Genomic DNA, 17,165 nt, shown 5'->3' on the forward strand with positions numbered 1-17,165 from the left:
CCCGGCGTTTTTCCACTTTTCACAAACAAGAGAGAATAAGCTTATCTAGAGATAAACCTTTATAAAGTCTAAGAACTTCCTTTAAAAAGCCAAACATCTACGGTCACAAGCACAACATGGCGAATAGCGCTGATCAGCATTTGACTATCCCGGTGGTTGACTTTGCCCTGGCTCGCACAGGCTTTCAAGAGGATAGACAAAGAGTTGCAAAGGAGCTGTATGAGGCATTTAAGAATGTTGGATTTGCGTATGTGAAGAACCACGGCGTGCCTCAGGAAGTAGTTGATGAGGCTTTCAGCTGGGTAGGTATATCGTTTACTTATCGTTCTTAGCCCTCATCCACCACTCGTTCTCTACCCTCATCCAAAGTATCCACTTCACGGAATAGTCGGCTGGAGTATTTACTAGATAGATGATTGAAGTTAAGCTAATTCTCGTATACTAAAGAACCGCAGATTCTTTGGCATGTCGCAGACCGACAAAGATAAGGCACCCCACCCATTAGAGGCGTGGCACCACCGCGGCTACTCTAGTGTGGGCCGCGAGAAGGTCTCCCAGATGATCTTTGACGAAGCGTCTATTTCAGCCGCGCGAAGCGTTCCCGACGTGAAAGAGTCTTATGAGATTGGTCGCGACGATAAGGAGGCACCTCTGACGAATGTTTGGCCGCCTCAAGATCTTCTCCCGGGGTTTCGTGAGTTTTTTACGAAGTTTTACGACGTGTGCTATGTCGCTGAGCTGGAGATACTGAGACTTATTGCACTGGGATTGGGGCTTGAAGAGGAGTATTTCATACCTTTTCACAAGAACAAGGATAATCAGATTCGGCTGCTGCATTATCCGCCCATTGAGGAGAATCTTCTTCGCCAGGGCAAAGCAGAGAGGATAGCTGCACACACGGATTTTGGTACTATCACGATGCTGTTCCAGGACGATGTTGGAGGGCTGGAGGTGGAGGATGCCAGCGAGAAAGGAAGATTCATCCCTGCGCCGTATATACCCAACACGGCAGTGGTGAATATTGCGGATTTTCTGATGCGCTGGAGCAACGACGAGTTGAAGTCGACGATGCACCGAGTCAAGGCCCCGCCACTGGCAGCGGGTGAGGACGAGGCTGTGACGAATCACAGAGTGACTAGAGCAAGACACTCGGTTGTATACTTTGTTGGTGCGGACTTGGAAAAGACTGTGGATTGTGTACCTGGTTGCTGGGGGCCAGAGAGACCGAAGAAGTATGAGCCAGTGAACGCGTTCGAGTATATACGAATGAGAATGGAGGCTACTTATTGAAGCTATCATACAGATGTTAATGGCTCATCCTATACAAAAATAGCTTGACAAAAATAGCTGGTTGAAATGAGATGAAAGAGCATTAAAGTCGTAAATGTCATATTAATTCATTCAAATGGTTATGAACACAATTGCGCCACCAAACGACCAAACTGGTAACACCTGGTTTCCAAATCTCACAGCTGCGTTTCCGAATGAGCAACGAGCAACCATTCTCCATCAGCGCCCTGATTCCAAGTCGACGAAGCCGTAGCATTGTACTTTTCCTTGCCTCTCGACGCGTGGATCTTGTACGTCACGACGCCGCCCATGAGGCCGATGAAGTGCGCCTTCATGTCCTCGGTGTCGAAGTGGTCAAAGCGGTGGAAGGGCGCCCGCATGGCTTCTTTGAGGCCATCTTCGTCTTCGGGAGAGATGATGTCCATCTTGGGGAACATGAGGGCTGCGTCGGGGGCGCAGAGCTTAAGAACGGCGGCGGCTGGGTTGGCGGAGGTGATGGCGGTGCAGAGGTCGCGCTCCTTGCCGAGGAGGTCTTCGCGGAGCCAGTCGTTCATTGCAGGCATGGTGGGTGGTGTTTAGATGAGCTTTCTGGGTGACTGAGACACAGTATTTGTGTTAGAGGTTTGTGACGGTGTTGTTGTTGGTATAAGACAAGGTCTCTACAACACTCACTGGTTTCGATATGGAAGAGATCACGGCAGATTAAGCTATTACTGCTATTAATTAAGGATATTAGGCACAAGTACGAGAGAATACAAAAAGAAAGAAAAAAAGAACAAAGAGGCTATCGCGAAATAAAATCTGTTTTATTGAGCTTCACAAGAGGTCATCTCATGACGTCACGGCCATGGCATGAAGCAATGACGTTGTGATGCCTTGAATGGTGAAGGATCCAAGCCTCCACAGCTATTTCTGCGCATTCTATCGATTAGCATGTGCTCTCCTGTATTATGTAAATTAATTAAGCCTCCTGTTCATTGGGGCTGGGAAATGACAATGCCTTGTGGCTCGTGGAAAGCATAAACTAAATGGTGATGGGTGGCTGTAGCAGCTGCTTAGTGTTGGTACTAAAACCTGGAAATATAGTGCGATTACATAGCACAGCGCGTCTTTGGTACCAAGTTTTGCTCCACGGGGGAGTTCCCCACCATTAATGACACGACTTCAGCGTCATTGATGATCTGTTGCCGGTTTGAGCCCCGGGCTGACGCGTGGTGACAACTTTTGAATTAACTTGAATGAGGAAATGATTTTCTGGCCTATGGCTGGCTTGGAGGATGATGATGGCGAGCTTTGTGTGCGACGCCGAGTATGGGTGGCTTCAGTAGTTTTGAGGTTGAGAAATGGGTATCAACCGCATTAAACAACTAGAACTAGATGGAGAGGAAAGTCAGCCAATACGTTCTACTAGGTCGTAGGCTTAATGAATAGCTAATACCATTTGTTTTCTTTGGCGTCAGTTTACGTGGTATCAAGCAACTAAGTTGTTCGTGCTAGGTTGCATATATTCATCCTACTACTAACCTAGAACAACTTTTGTACTTGGCACCATGTTTGACGATTTAACGTAAGCCACCGCACTCGGCATATTTGAATCGAAACACATCGTTTTCACGATCGTGTCTTATCCGTGTGGATCCAGATCTGGATTAACGGAAGGTCTGAGCACCGATTTGACTAGGATCTAAGCTCATTTTAGTGGTTGCCTTTAAATATAGTAGTCAGTAGTAGAGAGCGTGATGAGACGCGATATTGAAAGTTCAAAAGACTAATCGTCTGATATCTCTTTTAATAAAACAATGTTGCTGGCACGAAGAGCGAAAGAGTGTCTGTGTCGAAATACATGTTCTGGCGGAGCTCAAAGTATGTACCTACAGAAAGCACGGCGAAGTAGTAGCTTGAGCTAGGTATCTTGGTTAAATGATTTCCGATTGATTTTTTTTCATTCGAGTCTCACTGCTGTTATTCAAATACCTGTCATCCCATCCCGGCGCATGCTTGTAGCTTCGATTGCAACTTATAACAGCGCTGAAAAGCTTATAACAAGTCGTATTTTTTGTTCCCCGCATACAATTAGCTCTCGTTTCTTTTTGCTTCACATTGTTTCAAGCTTCGCTTTGTCGGCGACGTGATTCGACAGAGATAAGTATGAGCTGAAAATCCTTCCCAAAGCTGATAAAACCACATATAAGCACCACATATAAGCACCACAAAGTCCGGGGTACACGTACGTAGCGAATTAACTAAATACCTCCAGGGGTAATAGCGCCACACCGCTTGTATTGTCCTACAACGACAATTTGTCCGCACACGTATCTACATGATGCTCCGTTAAGTGCCGCTTTTATATTACAGTAATATTGCATGTAGTGTGCAGAGGCCATTGGCCGAGTTGCTGGCTGCTACCTGAGTGCTTAGGCAGAAATTTGCTGAAAACACCACATCACACAGGACCTACAACATGTAGACATGTAGCTGTCCATCCCAGAAAAGTCACGCTGTCAGTGCATATACTACTGCAAGGCCATGCATACACCGAGCACGTCTTTCCTATAAAACACGTTGCCCCTCTTGTGGCCTGTACTCGATCAACATTGTTCTTTGCAATCCAAGCCCGCTGCATCAAGTGCTACAATTACAATTAGTAGATTGCAGCGGCTCGGCGAGATTCAATGTCTGACCATCTCTCACAGCCGCCAGTCGCGGTTTCGGGCCCGAAACCCGACGACGGCGACGATGCGGCAAGCGTTGTGAGCGAACGCGGCGACGACGCTTCTGCGCTTGATTCGGACTTCCATGAGGCCCTGCAAGCTATCGAGACGCCTGGCTACCTCACGTCTTACTTCACACTACCCGAACACTCTCGCAGCGGCCTTTCTGTATATAACGTCGGTGATATTTCTCTGCCGCTCGGAGAGATACAAGCGCGCCAGATTATGGGCCAAGCCAAGCGACACAAAACCTTCGATCGCAACCATCCATGGAAACTGGTGCCCTCAAAGTTTAAATTGGATTATAGCATGTGGGAAGGCCGCCTCAAGGCTTTGTATCGACACATTGCTCCTGGCATTGGCTTTTCTGGCCAAGACTGGGTAAACACGGCCTGCGCAACACCCAGTGTAGTATTACTCTTGGAACAAAATTGCGGTATCGATTAGTGAGTAGAATATCCCAAAGTCTATTTTTATGTAATAGAGCTTGACGATGTGCCAGTCATTATCTTCCGAACGGGGTGGGACATATCATGGTATATCTGCCCTCCGCAGATCACCAGGGCGGCGAGATTGTAGTCAAATTTCGCGACCAGGAAAAGATTGTATTCAATCCTAAGAAGACGGAAGAGTGTTTTACTTCTTGGTATCCGAATTCTAAACCGCTGCGCCTCGAATCAGGATACGCCCTGGTTATAGTTTTCAGCTTCGTTCCGGTAAATGGTGCTATAAGTGATTCTGCCCTCTTGGTTCGGGATGAGACGCGAGCAATCCGCCATACCCTCAAGCGATGGCTTGCCAAAGGTATTGAATCCCGTGAGAGGGTTGCCCTCTATCATCCGTGCGAGCGTTTCTATCATAAAGAGCACAGGCTATGTCTTAAACGGCTGAGATTTGCGGACGAAGGCCGAGTTCGGCTTCTTAAGAAATTTTCTGAACAATTTGACTTCAAAGTATACCTCGGGTACATTGAAAAGGACAAGAAGAAGCTTGAAAATAGTGACCGCTACGAAGACGTAAAAGGAGGCACTCGAATCACAAAACTGGTAGACTTGGATGGGCGCGTGGTGGCAAAAAATCTCTTCCTTGATGAGGCCCACGTCCGTGAAGGGTTCTTTGATCGCATGATATTGGAACATGAAGAACCTGATGTATGTCTATATTGCAAACCCAAACTTCAGTACCGAAGCAGCACTGAAATCCTTCACCATCCTATCTGTTAGGCTATATTCACTAACACTCTTTTTAGAAGCCGTCGATACGAACAGGTCATATCACGGTAGATTCTCCCCTATGCGCGCGCCCCATGAATAGATTTACTAAGTTTGCTCAGTTTTTTGTCGTCGTACCTGGCGATGCGATATTACCATTTTTCCTCCTACGCCACAGCGACAATCCCCGTCCAGCGATGGATGAAGTTCCACACCTACTTGGTCACTATGCCAGAGTCTGCGTATCTAGTCAACGCTCGAAGGATTCGATTTCCATGTTTAAAGAACTATGTGAGCTTATATGGGACTCATCCGATGAAGAGAGGCAAAGGCTGTTTCCAAAGGCGCCGGTATTCCGGGATAATGACCTCATTGATGTTCTGAAGGCTACAATCTATTTGAAGGGGTACTCTATGTTTCAGAAAATAGCCGCTGCACATGAAGGATCTTTGCCAACATCGTTCTTCGGCTGGGTGCCTGAGCATTTCCACAACAGCTCAAGACACATTGACAAATGGTTTAGGCCTCTTGAGAAAGGGTATGTGTGGTATTGTGAGGGACAGATCCATCAACACTGACACTAGTAGGTTATCTGCCGCGGTTCTCTCATACCCCCGAGCCAAACAACAGGTCAGAGCGGTAGAGACGTTTTTTCCCATCATCAAAGCAGACTCAGGCCGGCTGGTCTACTACCCCCCAGAATGCCTCATTCGCTGGGCTCGCCAAGTTCTGCAAGAGTCTATCAAATCTTGCGGGTCTAAAAAGCTTGATAGAAGAGATGGGGAAGCATTGGTTAAGCTTTCTTTATACTTTGAAGATCCGCTCGCTATTATATCGCAAGTGTATGTTAGACCACCGACTCCTCTCTTCCACTTTTTTTTTTTTTTTGGCGCATTGTGAGCTGACCTGAAGTATCATACAGACAGAATGAAATCGACCCAGGAAGTAAGCCCGACGCGTTCCTTGGGTTTATGAGCGAAATAGACCTTTTCGGCCGCTATGATTACATATCGTATGAAAAGTCACAGGAGTTATACCGGAAGGCTTCCAAGGTTTTTATAACTTCAGCGGCCTTCACAGAGATGCGTGGTATAGAGAAAGTTGAGAGAACTGGAACAAATTTTATCAACCGGCTTGGCGAATTTGTTTTTGGCGAGTCCATTCATGCAGATGAGTCTGATGATGATGATGATTACGCACAGTGGGTTTCTGAAGACGAGGTGTCTGACGACGAAGGTTACACGTATGATTATTTCATGGACCCTCATATGGACCTAGATGAACATGATCATGCCTTTAACCCAGGAGATGAGCCTGGCTTTGAAGATGAGCTTGGCTTTGAATTGGAAGATGAGCCTGACTCTGACCCAGAAGACGATATGTATCCTGGCATAGGTCACCCTGACCTTGATCAGTTTGGATACTATGTGCATAACAACCCAGAATACCGAGCATACCAAGAATATCAATTGAGGGGTAATAAAGAAGAGGCTGAGGCTGACGAAAGGCACATCTACCACACGGCTCTCAGCTTCTGGATACAGAAAGTCATGGCCATGAACACAAAATACAACGATATATTCTCGCTAGCTCTTTCCAAGATGGGTGAGGTGGCACCACAGATACGCAGCGCCGACTTTCACACTTTGTGGATTCCTGTTCTGAGGGGAATGGCTCCCAAAATGGCAAATCTCATTCTCGAGAAGTCCAAAGATCCTAACACACTGCTTTGGCGCAAAAATATTTATATCTTGATCAAAGCCTATCTCGACACCTATGTGGGACAGTGGCCTCGGGATCCTAGTCTCGCGCAAGGAGGAGTTGGCTGCGGTTGTGCCGATTGCAAGGGGCTCAATGTCTTCTTAGCCGATGCTTCACTGAAAGTCGGCCACTTTTTTGCAAATAAGCGGCGGTGTCAACATCTCATAGATGAACTTTACACAGGCAAGGCTGACGTGTACGCTGAGCGCAAGGATATCGAAGGGAGACCCAAGGAATTCAAGTTGATCGTGATGAAATCCCGCACAAAGACGCTGATGCGGACTCGTATAGCGTGGAAAGAGCGACGGGACGAAGCAAGCAAGCAGCTGGGGACCTTTGAGCAGAAGCATCTTGCAGCCTTGCTGGGGCCCGAATGGATGACGCTTTTCAGCATGGCCCATCTTGGAGGCCCGAGCCTGAGTGATATGGACATGCGAAAGGCTTTGAGGATGAAGACGGAAAGAACAAGAATACTGGAGGAGCCTCATTTTATGGATCCCTCGGCCATAGCAATGTTTTTTGGTGGGGGGTTTCCTTCTATGAGTATGGAGGAAGAATTCCTTTGACATGTCTTCGGTATGTAGGAAAGCTGTTGTATGAATCCGATATGCACCAGTACGAATAGGTCATCTCAGCTTTATTACGATTGTACGAACATTACTGAAGATCTTGCTTGCGGCATCTGGCGACGATATACCAGCACTGGCTGGAACTTAACCAATAAGACTAAGAAAATTCATGAAAGAGGCTCTATGAGAGGCATATCAATGGAGGAATTCCGGTCTGAGTGGAAGAAAAATCTTCTCATATGGAAACAGCGCGGCTGTGAAACTCTCATTAACTATGTGGAACTTTACGGAGGCTAAATGTTGCATTGGAAATTGAATCGTGCATCCATGTAACTTGAGATTGTCTATTGAGCAGTGTCTTCGGTTTTGTGGTCGAAAAGACGTCGTTTGTTGGATAAGGAGACAGCGAGAGGCTGTGTTAGCCTAGCATGTTCTGTGCGTAAGGAAAGCTTTAGTATAGGAGATAGTCGTGGCCATAGCGAGAATAGCATTTAGCGAATGGACAGAAAAAGCAAGATTGTTTATTGTGGCTTTCTTTATTTTTTTTTTCTTTAAAAATAGTGGCCATGAGTGTACTCTAAAGATTGCGAGCTAAGCAGGCGCTTCTAAGTGAGTCTAATCTCATTGAGATACGGCTAGTGATGCACTCCATCGTCAAGTCTCTGCCATGAATATTATGCCTAACCGTTACTTATCGGCGCATCTGCACTTATCCTCGAGTTTCATACCAAAAGAGCAAACAAGCTATCATTTATGTACGTTTCCAAAGATGTCATAATTCGCAAGAGGGCCACAAGAGAGCCAAGAGAGCCGGAGGTGTCTCGCTAGCTAGAATACTTTATGCTCCATATAAATGCATCATTCCGGGCCTCCAGCTCACCTGGAATAACAAAGTGTAAATATTAATGCGACCTACTGAACTTGCTGCAGATATATTGGACTATGGCCTCACTGTCATCTGTTTGTCTCCCATGTGGCTCGATAAAACACAAAACCTTCCACGTGATCCGCACAACGGGCACCAGCTGACGACAAACAGAACCACTTCACAATTTTACCACAAACCCACTACCTGTAATTTTCACGTTTTCTCTTGCTAATATTGATCAATCCAGTGTTTTAATCAAGCTCGTACATGGCTATGATGTAGAAATACATCTTAGTTCCCCACAGCTGACATCATGAATCCCATTTTCATGAATCCCAACACCAAAGCCTTGTGGGTAAGAGAGCTCCATAGCGACCTCGCCTGGAAGTACAAGGCTCATGCTTCCAAAATCGAGACCATATGGCGCTCTTTCAACAAAGATCAGAGAGCGAAATGTCTCAAGGCTGGTGTTCCAGATGGAGCAGTGCGAAAGAACTCCTTGGACACAACTCTAGAGAATGAGCATAAATTTGTTCCTGAGCTGAATTTGCAGGATATTTCAACCGAACCCGAATTTCTACTGAGCTATCTCAAATATCATGCTACAGAATCTCTTTTCCAACAGTATTGGACTGGTGCCCTTGGTAAACCAAGCGACCGAAGGTTTATTCTAAAAATGATAAAGAAGGAGAATCTTCCCCACGTCGACCCGTTCAAAAACAACTACACATTCTTCCTGGACGAGCGATACGGAAATTCTTTCAAGATTGACGAAGATGAAATGTTGGCACCTTTCAAGCCGGCAATCAGGGCCGGTCTTTGTGTTCCTATGTCGACAGCAATCCCTATTCTGCAGAGACAGCTCATGATTTTCCATACTCTCAATGCTCTGATTGTGAATATTCTCGACCAAGGTTCTGAAACGAGGTCAAATAAAGAGGGGCCCAAGAAATCTAGACAGACGGTATCGGCCGCTTTTTTAAAATTTCAAGAGCAACCGACGAAACTTTCTCTCCCTGACTTAGTATCCAGCGCTCAAGAGCAGAAAGACATTCTTGAGGAATTTTTAAGTCTCCTTTCTGCTGAACCAGCGGTGCTTGCCCACGCTGTCAAATCTTGGTTTTTCAGCCGACCTGGATGTGTAATAGACGATAAAGATCCCTACACACCAGATTTAACAGATAAATACATCAGCGGCGCATTCTTCGAAGCAGTTCACAACACAATCAAAGGGACAACGATATGGAATTACATATGTCGTCTTCTTGATCTCTTGGAATATTCGACTACTGATAAAATCTACCAATCAATTATTCTCCAAGAAATCTCGAATATTTGCCATCTGGAGTACAGCCGTGCTCAAACTCAGTTTACCAGGCATGTACAGACGGGAATAGGCGCGAAATATTTCAGGAAGATTGCCAATTCTTACGACAGTGCTGGTAACCCAAAGACCAGTTTGAAGATTCAGCCCGAAGAGCTGGCCGAAACTGACCCTCATCTGCACTATATTTTGCGCTTATGTCAATCTCAGACTGATGCCAATAACGCAGTTGAATGGATCAAGAAGTCAATCGACTTTATTAAATCTCATTATTTCGATGCCCGGAAAGGTTTCCTAGAAAGAGAGCTTGATGCGTTTGGAGATTTGATTGTAATCACCGCATTTATCCAAGATTTATCGTTAGCCATCTCGATGCCAGCTGTCTCTTGCAAAAAGGCCCAAATGTTCGTCTCGTGGTCTCGAAAGTTGGATACCAAGTTAAATAAGCTCCGAAGCGAAATCGATTTGCGAGATTTTGCAGTACCAATTGGTAACCTCTTGGAGCCTGGAATGGCAAATGGAGCTCTGACTAAGCTTGGCCAGTTTGTAGTCAGCAAGATGGGTTCGAAGATGGGATTATTATACCAAGATCTTGTGGAGAAGTGTTTCACAAACCTTGAAATTCAGTATCAGGCGGCAAAAGAAAAGTTAGAGAAAACGGAATATATCCCACTTCCAACAACAGATCCTCAGTCTGCGAATGAAATAGTAGAACAGAAAAAGATCAAGGAAAAGACCCGTCCTTCTCAGCCGACAATGTTCGAGATTATACAAACTCCCGAGTTACCCGAGGAAGAAGACCCCATCTAGTCAACGCAGGTATTCAACGTCAGCCAACCGGTGAGCCAAGTATTTTCCACGCTGTTCAACAAGTCTGAGGCCCGAGGCTCAATCAGCTGGGCCGCGTTTGAAGGTGCCATGGCCGAGCTAGGGTTTTCTGTCACGCCCAAGTATGGCTCCGCTTACACATTTTCGCCGCCTGATAGCATGAACGAGAAGAAGTCTTTTACAGTACATCGGCCGCATAAGTCTCACATAGAAGGATACCTAATCCCTATCTTTGCGCGCAGGCTAAGAAGGACGTATGGATGGAACGAAAGCACGTTCAAGTCCGGCTGATATAGGGAGGATCACATACACCCCCCACCCCCCCCCAAAAGAAATCATGGCACTTCAAAGTGGCGGCAAATGCAGTGGTAGCCGGGGCGCTAGTGTCATGGATCGTGAGCAAGGGGCGACTTGCAAGTGGTTTGACGGCGGTGGGATATCTGAATATAATCTCCGTATTGGAGTAGGGGCAACGGCCTTGGATTACATAGGGCCAATCCCACCCCTCTGAGTTTTGTTTTAGCGGCCTCCCTATATAGGAAGGATCTGGCTTAGATCTTGATCAATACTACCTGTGATGCAGATATTTTTTTAGGAGAGCGAAATCTAATAACATCAGGCTAGTAGCCTGAGTAGGAAATCACTTTGAATCACTTTGTGCTACCCGGTCGAATTGTTAATCGGAGGGCAGTCAATCGTTCATGACGAAGCAAGACGCCGTATAAGATGCTGCAGACAACAGATACATTGTTGTCTTACCAGACTCTCATATACAATGTGGACTACCGTCATTGATTCTATGTTCACATCTCTATCAGCAAGCCTCTTGTTGTCCCAAATCCAAATCCGCAAGAATCCACACCTATACTGCTCAACCCCTGGCTGGCCCTGACGACAAGGAACCGGCATCAGAGACAGAACGGCCCTAATCGCTCACCCACCCCTGTTTCCCCATCATGCACCACACGCGTTACCACCCACCCTGTCTACGGCTTTCACTTGGAGGCCCACTGCCACTGTAGAGTCCTCCAAGGCCACGCGGAGCATCTTGTTCTTCTTCGCCGTGTTGGAATTGGCACAACCGCTCCCTACGAAATGAGGAGAACGCGCTTTTCTGTAGAGCAGTAGCACGGTCTTGACAAAATATTTCCTCCACTTCTCTTCATGATAAATCGCTGCCTCTTCCTAAACTAGTGGTAAGTTATTGTATTCAATTGGTGGTTATGCAAAAAAATTTATTCAGAACTCCTTGTCGAAGCGGCTTTGTGATTCCCTTGGCTGAGTCCGGTGGAAGCTCCCATCGGCTATAGCGCTTCCGCCATGCACATATCACACTTCTATCCACACCCCCCACAGACAGTTTGCAATATGCTACTGTAGTAGCATCTGCTGATGTGTTGTCATCCAACCTTTGGAACTATTTATATCTTTGAATTGGGATGATAAAGATCATCAATATTCTCCAATGTCTCCTAATTGGGATCGGACGCGCCATTAATGCAATGCAGTTGCCTTATTTTTCCTTTTTGGCATCAGCTGAAAAACTTTCACTGCCTTTTCTCCTTTTTCTCTTTTTCACAAACCCTTCTAAACCTCAGCCCAATTCTGCCTAATTTAGAATCAATGCGCCTTCAAATTTAGAATAGCTCGATGTTTAGCTAGTATCGAGAGGGGGGCGGAGGGACCAAATATAGTAGAGCTCAAGGAAGGTAGTTATGGCCACTGGTAAGAATCAACACACTCTGTGGCTTTGTCGGACGGATCGCTGCTAGTGAACGTTTATGAATGACGACATTGAATGTATGACAGTCCGATCTTGATCCATTAATGAATCAAACTTATGATGCACCTTGCGAGATAATTTACAATCAAAATTAGCGTCACATTTGTATGCCTGCTACATGTATGAAGATGTCTATGCAATGCAAAATAATATCAATGCCTATCATCTCCCCCTATAAATCAAAAATATCTAGACCACTGTGTAATACTCTTTTATATCCAAGTCGATGTGTCCGTATGATGGAATTGAGTTATGAAAGAAGTAGAATTTAAAGTTTGATGTGGAGATCTTTGTTCATGGCTTGGTCATCTGTAGGATATAAATAAGCATTAGCTTGTTTCTATGGGCAATGAGTACGTGAACACATGGTTCAGGATTCATACCAATAGTAGCGAACTGGGAGCCTACTCCACGAAGAGCATCGTTCTGGGTAACCCTATTGTTTTTTCCCTTTGATTTCTCGGTCGAAAGAGGGCCGCCTCTTTGAATCGCTTCATCATGGCCGACTTGAGATGCTGGAGGGGGAGAGCCGCGGTTTGCCTTACGGCTCCATGTATCTGATGTGTTTCTGAATTGAAGAAGTAGAGGCAATTAGATGAATTGTTAATAACAATAGCGCATCAGAAGAGAATATAGCACTTCCTTTCCTGGGCCTGCGTATGAAAGAGAGGTGGTGATTTGACTTTATGAACAACAAAGCAAGGCTGCTGTGCGGGAAGGAATGGAAAGAAGTAATATATTTAACATGACGTTGGTTGGAAAAGTGTAGATTCAAACAAAATATTTGGGTATTGAGCAGTTTATAGTAAGAAAATATAGACACAACTTACGCAGAAGTCGTAGCGATGAAGTTTGAGTTCACCATATTGAAGAAGCCTAGGAAAGAAGTATGTGTGATAATAATAGGAGAGAGTCCTTGCAGAGCAGCAAGCTAAAATTCGATGGGTAAGAGTGATGAGACTGATATCGAGGCTTAACGAAAGGCAGGAGGCTGGCTATTTTAATAAAAGAAAAAAGTAAGCTGGATCTCAGTTTTCAGCTTAACACGTCATCCGGTGGCTTTAGGCACATATATACGACTTTCAGCAGGAACCGAGAGCAAGCTAAAGACGAGTTGTGGCGGTTACTCGCTCCACGTCCTCGGACACCGATGAAAGATGTTCACTTGATTTAGGACGTGTCTGGGATTTACTTGATATCTGCTGGCGGAGAGACAAACGGTTTAAGAAGAGGGAGAACAAGTTTATATAGGTACTAGATTGGCCTCGAGGACTAGGCGAATAGGCTAGATCATGGCGCTATCCATCGTTATATCTTGAATTAGTAGAAGCCGAGTTGCTTAATCCGTCTTGAACAACTGTCTCAACTCCCAAGCCGTGGTGGGGTGGGCCAATCCCCTGGCCACGAGCGGGATGACACGGGTCGTGCTAGGCCTGAAAAGACAACGCCGGTAGAAGCAATCTTGGACTCGCGTACAGGGGGGCAGAGCAGAGGGCTTTGCGGTCAGTCGAGGTAATCCACTGGAATAGATTCGATGCAACTGTCCTAGTGTGTACAGTGGGGACTGTTGCATGGCTGCCCTGCCGGCAAAAATCACCGGTATTTTCTAAGCTAATTAGGTAGGCAAGGTAGGATGAGCTGCGTGTAGGTAGTTGTCAGTGTTTGAAATGCATGTATCATGGGAGAGCGCCTTACCTTAGTTACAGTATAGCGGGCCTTGGGTGCTAGCGCATACCACATCTTTTGACAGATCCGGTCCGTTTTGATATTGATCTTAATAACCTTTTCGACACTGCCGTCTGGATCACCCACCCTCACAACAGCTTCGCCAGCTTCGCCAGCTTCGCCAGCCTCGCTAGCTACTGGCTGTTTGGCGTGTCGGACCTCGATGGGCTGACGGTATACAATGCCTACTTGTCCAATTACCGCTCACTTTTATAAGTCTTGGAGTCTTTAATTATATACGGGAATTATTCGCCAAAGTAATATCGTAATCGGCATTATTCGTCATCTCCCTACATTTTATGAATCATGCCGTGTGCATTGGTTGATTACCTTTGAATCTCGCGGCAGCTGAGCTTATCCGTTAGAAACGCGGTGGCGCACCGTAACAAGAGTTTGGCCAGTTTCTAAAGCTCACTAAAAGGGGAGGTCAATGTGGCTTATGAGCCCCCGGACACTGCATGTAAAAATAAACACATGCCCCGGAGGATTTCTTTACATCACCGACAGCTTATTCTCGCCCTGCGCTATCCGCTTACTCCGTATCTTATAAGAGCCCTCTTTCTCCGGGGGGCGTTTGGCCAAATGCTGCATTGCAGCCTTTGATCAGGTACGTAGTCCCGCTTGGGAAGACGGTAGCGCGGCCCGGAGGCCGTTGTTCAGGGGAGCCTGGGCGGTGGCCAAGGTTCTGGCTCTTAAACCACAGTCGATTGGCGCACAGAAACGTGCTAATAGCCGGAGCCTTGTTTGCATGCTGCAGGATTACTTAACGCTAACAAGAACACACAGTATGTAACGCTGCCTATCATAGATGGGTTTGATCCCAACTCAAGATGCAACAAAAAGTCATGTCCAGGAAAGGGGAGGATCAAATTTCATACCTAGCAATTATGTAAAGCTTTTCGATAGTTGATTTCGGACTAGACAATGATTCGTAGGCCAAAAATGCTTATAAAATTGCTTCGAATCACATCGTGCTAGCTGGTCAAATGATTAATGGAATGCTTGGCAATCAATCGTTCACGGGTTCATGACGAGGCAAGAGGACTTATAAGATGCTGCATATGAAAAATAGGTCTCCTATTGAAATATGGGCTTGTAACTGATTGTTAATCGAAATTACAATACATAGTCAAGATAGCGCGTTTCTTTATAGAACCAATAACACAATCTGTTAGAAGAGCAAAAAAAAACAAAAAAAAAAAAAAAGGCTGCTTTTGTGTGCTTTGCACTTACAAGAAAACACGTCAGTGCTTATATTCCCTCATCTCTCTTCACGCTGAGTCACCAATAGAAGTCAAGTGTTGTGCATGAGGAGCGGCTATGCCTGCAGTTCTAGATAGGCCGGTACCATCTTGCCATGTATACATCGCACCCCATCCGCGAAGAGTCTGCAGGCTTATCGCCGAATGGCGCGCAACAAACTCTCTTTTTCTCCTTTCTGCTATCTCTGTCCTTGTCACGGGTCGGCCCTCCTTGTCTCAATGCCTAATCGTAGCAATTACGTAGCAGTAATTCGCGAATGCGTCCTAGTCCGACCGCGCGGCAACGACGTACGATGTGATTTTGTTTCGAGGCGACACGACTCGACGATGGCAACTTGTCTAGACCCCTTTTGCACTAGCAAGCAACACACACCATAGGCTGCCAGCTCCGATTCTTGGGCCGAGCCTGGTCCTGGTTTATACGAGGGGGGGATTGTGCTAGTGCGGCGGCTGCTTTTTTTTTTTTTTTTTTTTTTTTTTTTTTTTTGGCTGTTTACCTTTCAAGGGGCTCCGGGCACTGTGTTCCGATTACATGCAATGATGGCAGTGGCTTCGTCTACCTACAATTGATGCTAAGCGGGCTTAGAAAACCGTGCAAAGTACACGTACTTTCTTTTTCTTTGTACGGCCTTTCGGTAATGGTAAGAATAGTATATTCTGATCTCTTGGGCGGCTACAAAGAAATTTACAAAAACCAAGTGGCTTTGCATTCATATATCAGCTGCATATATGGTACATTGCTATGCTAACCCCCCCCCCCCCCCCCAATCTCAATGCCTATCATCTCCGTATGAGACCGAAACACCTTAACCATGGCATAGCCCTCTTTTATATCCGAATCTATGCATGCGTATAGTAGACATTGAACCATAAAAGAATAGACTTAGAGCTGAAGATCTGGTTGGAGACTTTGGTTCTTGACTTCGTCATCTAAAGAATTCAAATGAGTGTTAGCTGATTTCCTGTGGGTGATATGTGCACGCAGTCCAAGATGCATACCAATAGCAAGAAACTGGGAACCTACTCCACGAAGAGCGTTGTTCTGGGCAGTCTTATCACAATTTTCTTGTGACTCCTTAATCGTAAAAGGGCCACCACTTTGAGTAGTTGCATTTTGGCCAGCTTGAAGTGGTGGGGAAGGAGAGCCACTTCTTGCTTTATGGCTCCATGTATCTGATACCTCTCTAGATAAAAGAATACATTTAATTAGATGAATTGTAGTAAATAAACCGCGTCTATTCCTTAGGCTTGTGCTTGAAAACAACTAGTAACTTCTTCTTTCACTGAATAATAAGTGCAAGGCTGGGTAGTGCATGATCGAAAGATGTGAAATATTGACAAAGAATATATTGATGAACGCAGGCATGGAAAAACACTCTTCAAATGTTGGACAGTTAAGAAGAAGAAAAAGGGGAAGAAGGAAAGAAAGCAATCCGAGCACAGCTTACGTAGAAGTCGTAGCGATAAAGGCTGAGCCTCCCATATTGGTGGAATATAATGGAAACGTGTTTGAGATGTTGGTAGGAGAGGCTTCTTGAATAGCAGCAAGCTGAATCTTTGTTGGGACGTATGATAAATGAGTTTTATCTTAGAATGTTTATTAACAAAGACACAGCCAATTTAAGAGCAGAGTCAACAGGTTTATATATGTCTGGGAATGTAGTATACGGATCCGGAGTCCATTTTATTTCCTGGGATAGCACATGGGCTTACCTAACTCATGCAAGCTGAGAAAAGCCTGCTGTGCATGTTCCGGCCATCCCTTTGGAGCAAAATCTGACTTGCCGGTTCAGACTACAGCTCGGCGTGTTGTTCACACATACTGTACAACAC

At 45.6% G+C, this 17,165-nt stretch overlaps 6 protein-coding genes across 6 annotated transcripts; 3 read left to right on the forward strand and 3 right to left on the reverse strand.

Annotated features, from left to right (window-relative positions):
• Nucleotides 1-1,387, forward strand: GGI43DRAFT_238265 (isopenicillin N synthase family dioxygenase). The gene is made up of 2 exons (XM_083200642.1): nucleotides 1-302; nucleotides 448-1,387. The coding sequence occupies exons 1-2, from the start codon at nucleotides 117-119 to the stop codon at nucleotides 1,288-1,290; spliced, it is 1,029 nt and encodes a 342-aa protein (XP_083063889.1). The 5' UTR covers nucleotides 1-116; the 3' UTR covers nucleotides 1,291-1,387.
• A 79-nt stretch (nucleotides 1,388-1,466) lies between these two features.
• On the reverse strand, nucleotides 1,467-1,853 carry GGI43DRAFT_380266 (uncharacterized protein; the record flags this gene model as incomplete). Its single annotated transcript, XM_083202957.1, has 1 exon — nucleotides 1,467-1,853. One exon carries the CDS (start codon nucleotides 1,851-1,853, stop codon nucleotides 1,467-1,469), a length of 387 nt encoding a protein of 128 aa, XP_083063890.1.
• A 1,965-nt stretch (nucleotides 1,854-3,818) lies between these two features.
• GGI43DRAFT_238299 (uncharacterized protein) lies at nucleotides 3,819-7,752 on the forward strand. Its single transcript, XM_083200643.1, has 6 exons — nucleotides 3,819-4,447; nucleotides 4,504-5,152; nucleotides 5,251-5,280; nucleotides 5,335-5,750; nucleotides 5,800-6,054; nucleotides 6,135-7,752. The coding sequence occupies exons 1-6, from the start codon at nucleotides 3,963-3,965 to the stop codon at nucleotides 7,537-7,539; spliced, it is 3,240 nt and encodes a 1,079-aa protein (XP_083063891.1). The 5' UTR covers nucleotides 3,819-3,962; the 3' UTR covers nucleotides 7,540-7,752.
• Nucleotides 7,753-8,209: 457 nt separating this feature from the next.
• On the forward strand, nucleotides 8,210-10,853 carry GGI43DRAFT_431063 (uncharacterized protein; the record flags this gene model as incomplete). The annotated part of the gene is made up of 3 exons (XM_083209368.1): nucleotides 8,210-8,228; nucleotides 8,758-10,543; nucleotides 10,580-10,853. 3 exons carry the CDS (start codon nucleotides 8,210-8,212, stop codon nucleotides 10,851-10,853), a joined length of 2,079 nt encoding a protein of 692 aa, XP_083063892.1.
• A 1,570-nt stretch (nucleotides 10,854-12,423) lies between these two features.
• GGI43DRAFT_238628 (uncharacterized protein) lies at nucleotides 12,424-13,651 on the reverse strand. The gene is made up of 3 exons (XM_083200647.1): nucleotides 13,176-13,651; nucleotides 12,729-12,913; nucleotides 12,424-12,654 (listed from the first exon to the last, which is right to left on the reverse strand). Exons 1-3 carry the CDS (start codon nucleotides 13,208-13,210, stop codon nucleotides 12,614-12,616), a joined length of 261 nt encoding a protein of 86 aa, XP_083063893.1. The 5' UTR covers nucleotides 13,211-13,651; the 3' UTR covers nucleotides 12,424-12,613.
• Nucleotides 13,652-16,215: 2,564 nt separating this feature from the next.
• GGI43DRAFT_380270 (uncharacterized protein) lies at nucleotides 16,216-16,815 on the reverse strand (the record flags this gene model as incomplete). The annotated part of the gene is made up of 3 exons (XM_083202958.1): nucleotides 16,216-16,262; nucleotides 16,332-16,516; nucleotides 16,781-16,815. 3 exons carry the CDS (start codon nucleotides 16,813-16,815, stop codon nucleotides 16,216-16,218), a joined length of 267 nt encoding a protein of 88 aa, XP_083063894.1.
• Between the last annotated feature and the right edge of the window lie 350 nt (nucleotides 16,816-17,165).

This window comes from Trichoderma evansii, assembly GCF_050947405.1.
Source record: "Trichoderma evansii strain SZMC 28006 chromosome Unknown GGI43scaffold_3, whole genome shotgun sequence".
NCBI classification, from domain to species: Eukaryota; Fungi; Ascomycota; class Sordariomycetes; order Hypocreales; family Hypocreaceae; genus Trichoderma; species Trichoderma evansii.

Bases quoted from the DNA above. Each gene is read 5' to 3' on its own strand.
- GGI43DRAFT_238628 (XM_083200647.1), bottom strand. From the start codon at position 13,210: ATGGTGAACTCAAACTTCATCGCTACGACTTCTGC. The intron at 12,914-13,175 runs GTAAGTTGTGTC...TCTTCAATTCAG, and splicing joins TTCATCGCTACGACTTCTGC to AAACACATCAGATACATGGA. The intron at 12,655-12,728 runs GTATGAATCCTG...TATATCCTACAG, and splicing joins CTCCCAGTTCGCTACTATTG to ATGACCAAGCCATGAACAAA.
- GGI43DRAFT_238299 (XM_083200643.1), top strand. From the start codon at position 3,963: ATGTCTGACCATCTCTCACAGCCGCCAGTCGCGGTTTCGGGCCCGAAA. The intron at 4,448-4,503 runs GTGAGTAGAATA...ACGATGTGCCAG, and splicing joins CAAAATTGCGGTATCGATTA to TCATTATCTTCCGAACGGGG. The intron at 5,281-5,334 runs GTAGATTCTCCC...AAGTTTGCTCAG, and splicing joins TACGAACAGGTCATATCACG to TTTTTTGTCGTCGTACCTGG.
- GGI43DRAFT_238265 (XM_083200642.1), top strand. From the start codon at position 117: ATGGCGAATAGCGCTGATCAGCATTTGACTATCCCGGTGGTTGACTTT. The intron at 303-447 runs GTAGGTATATCG...CGTATACTAAAG, and splicing joins TTGATGAGGCTTTCAGCTGG to AACCGCAGATTCTTTGGCAT.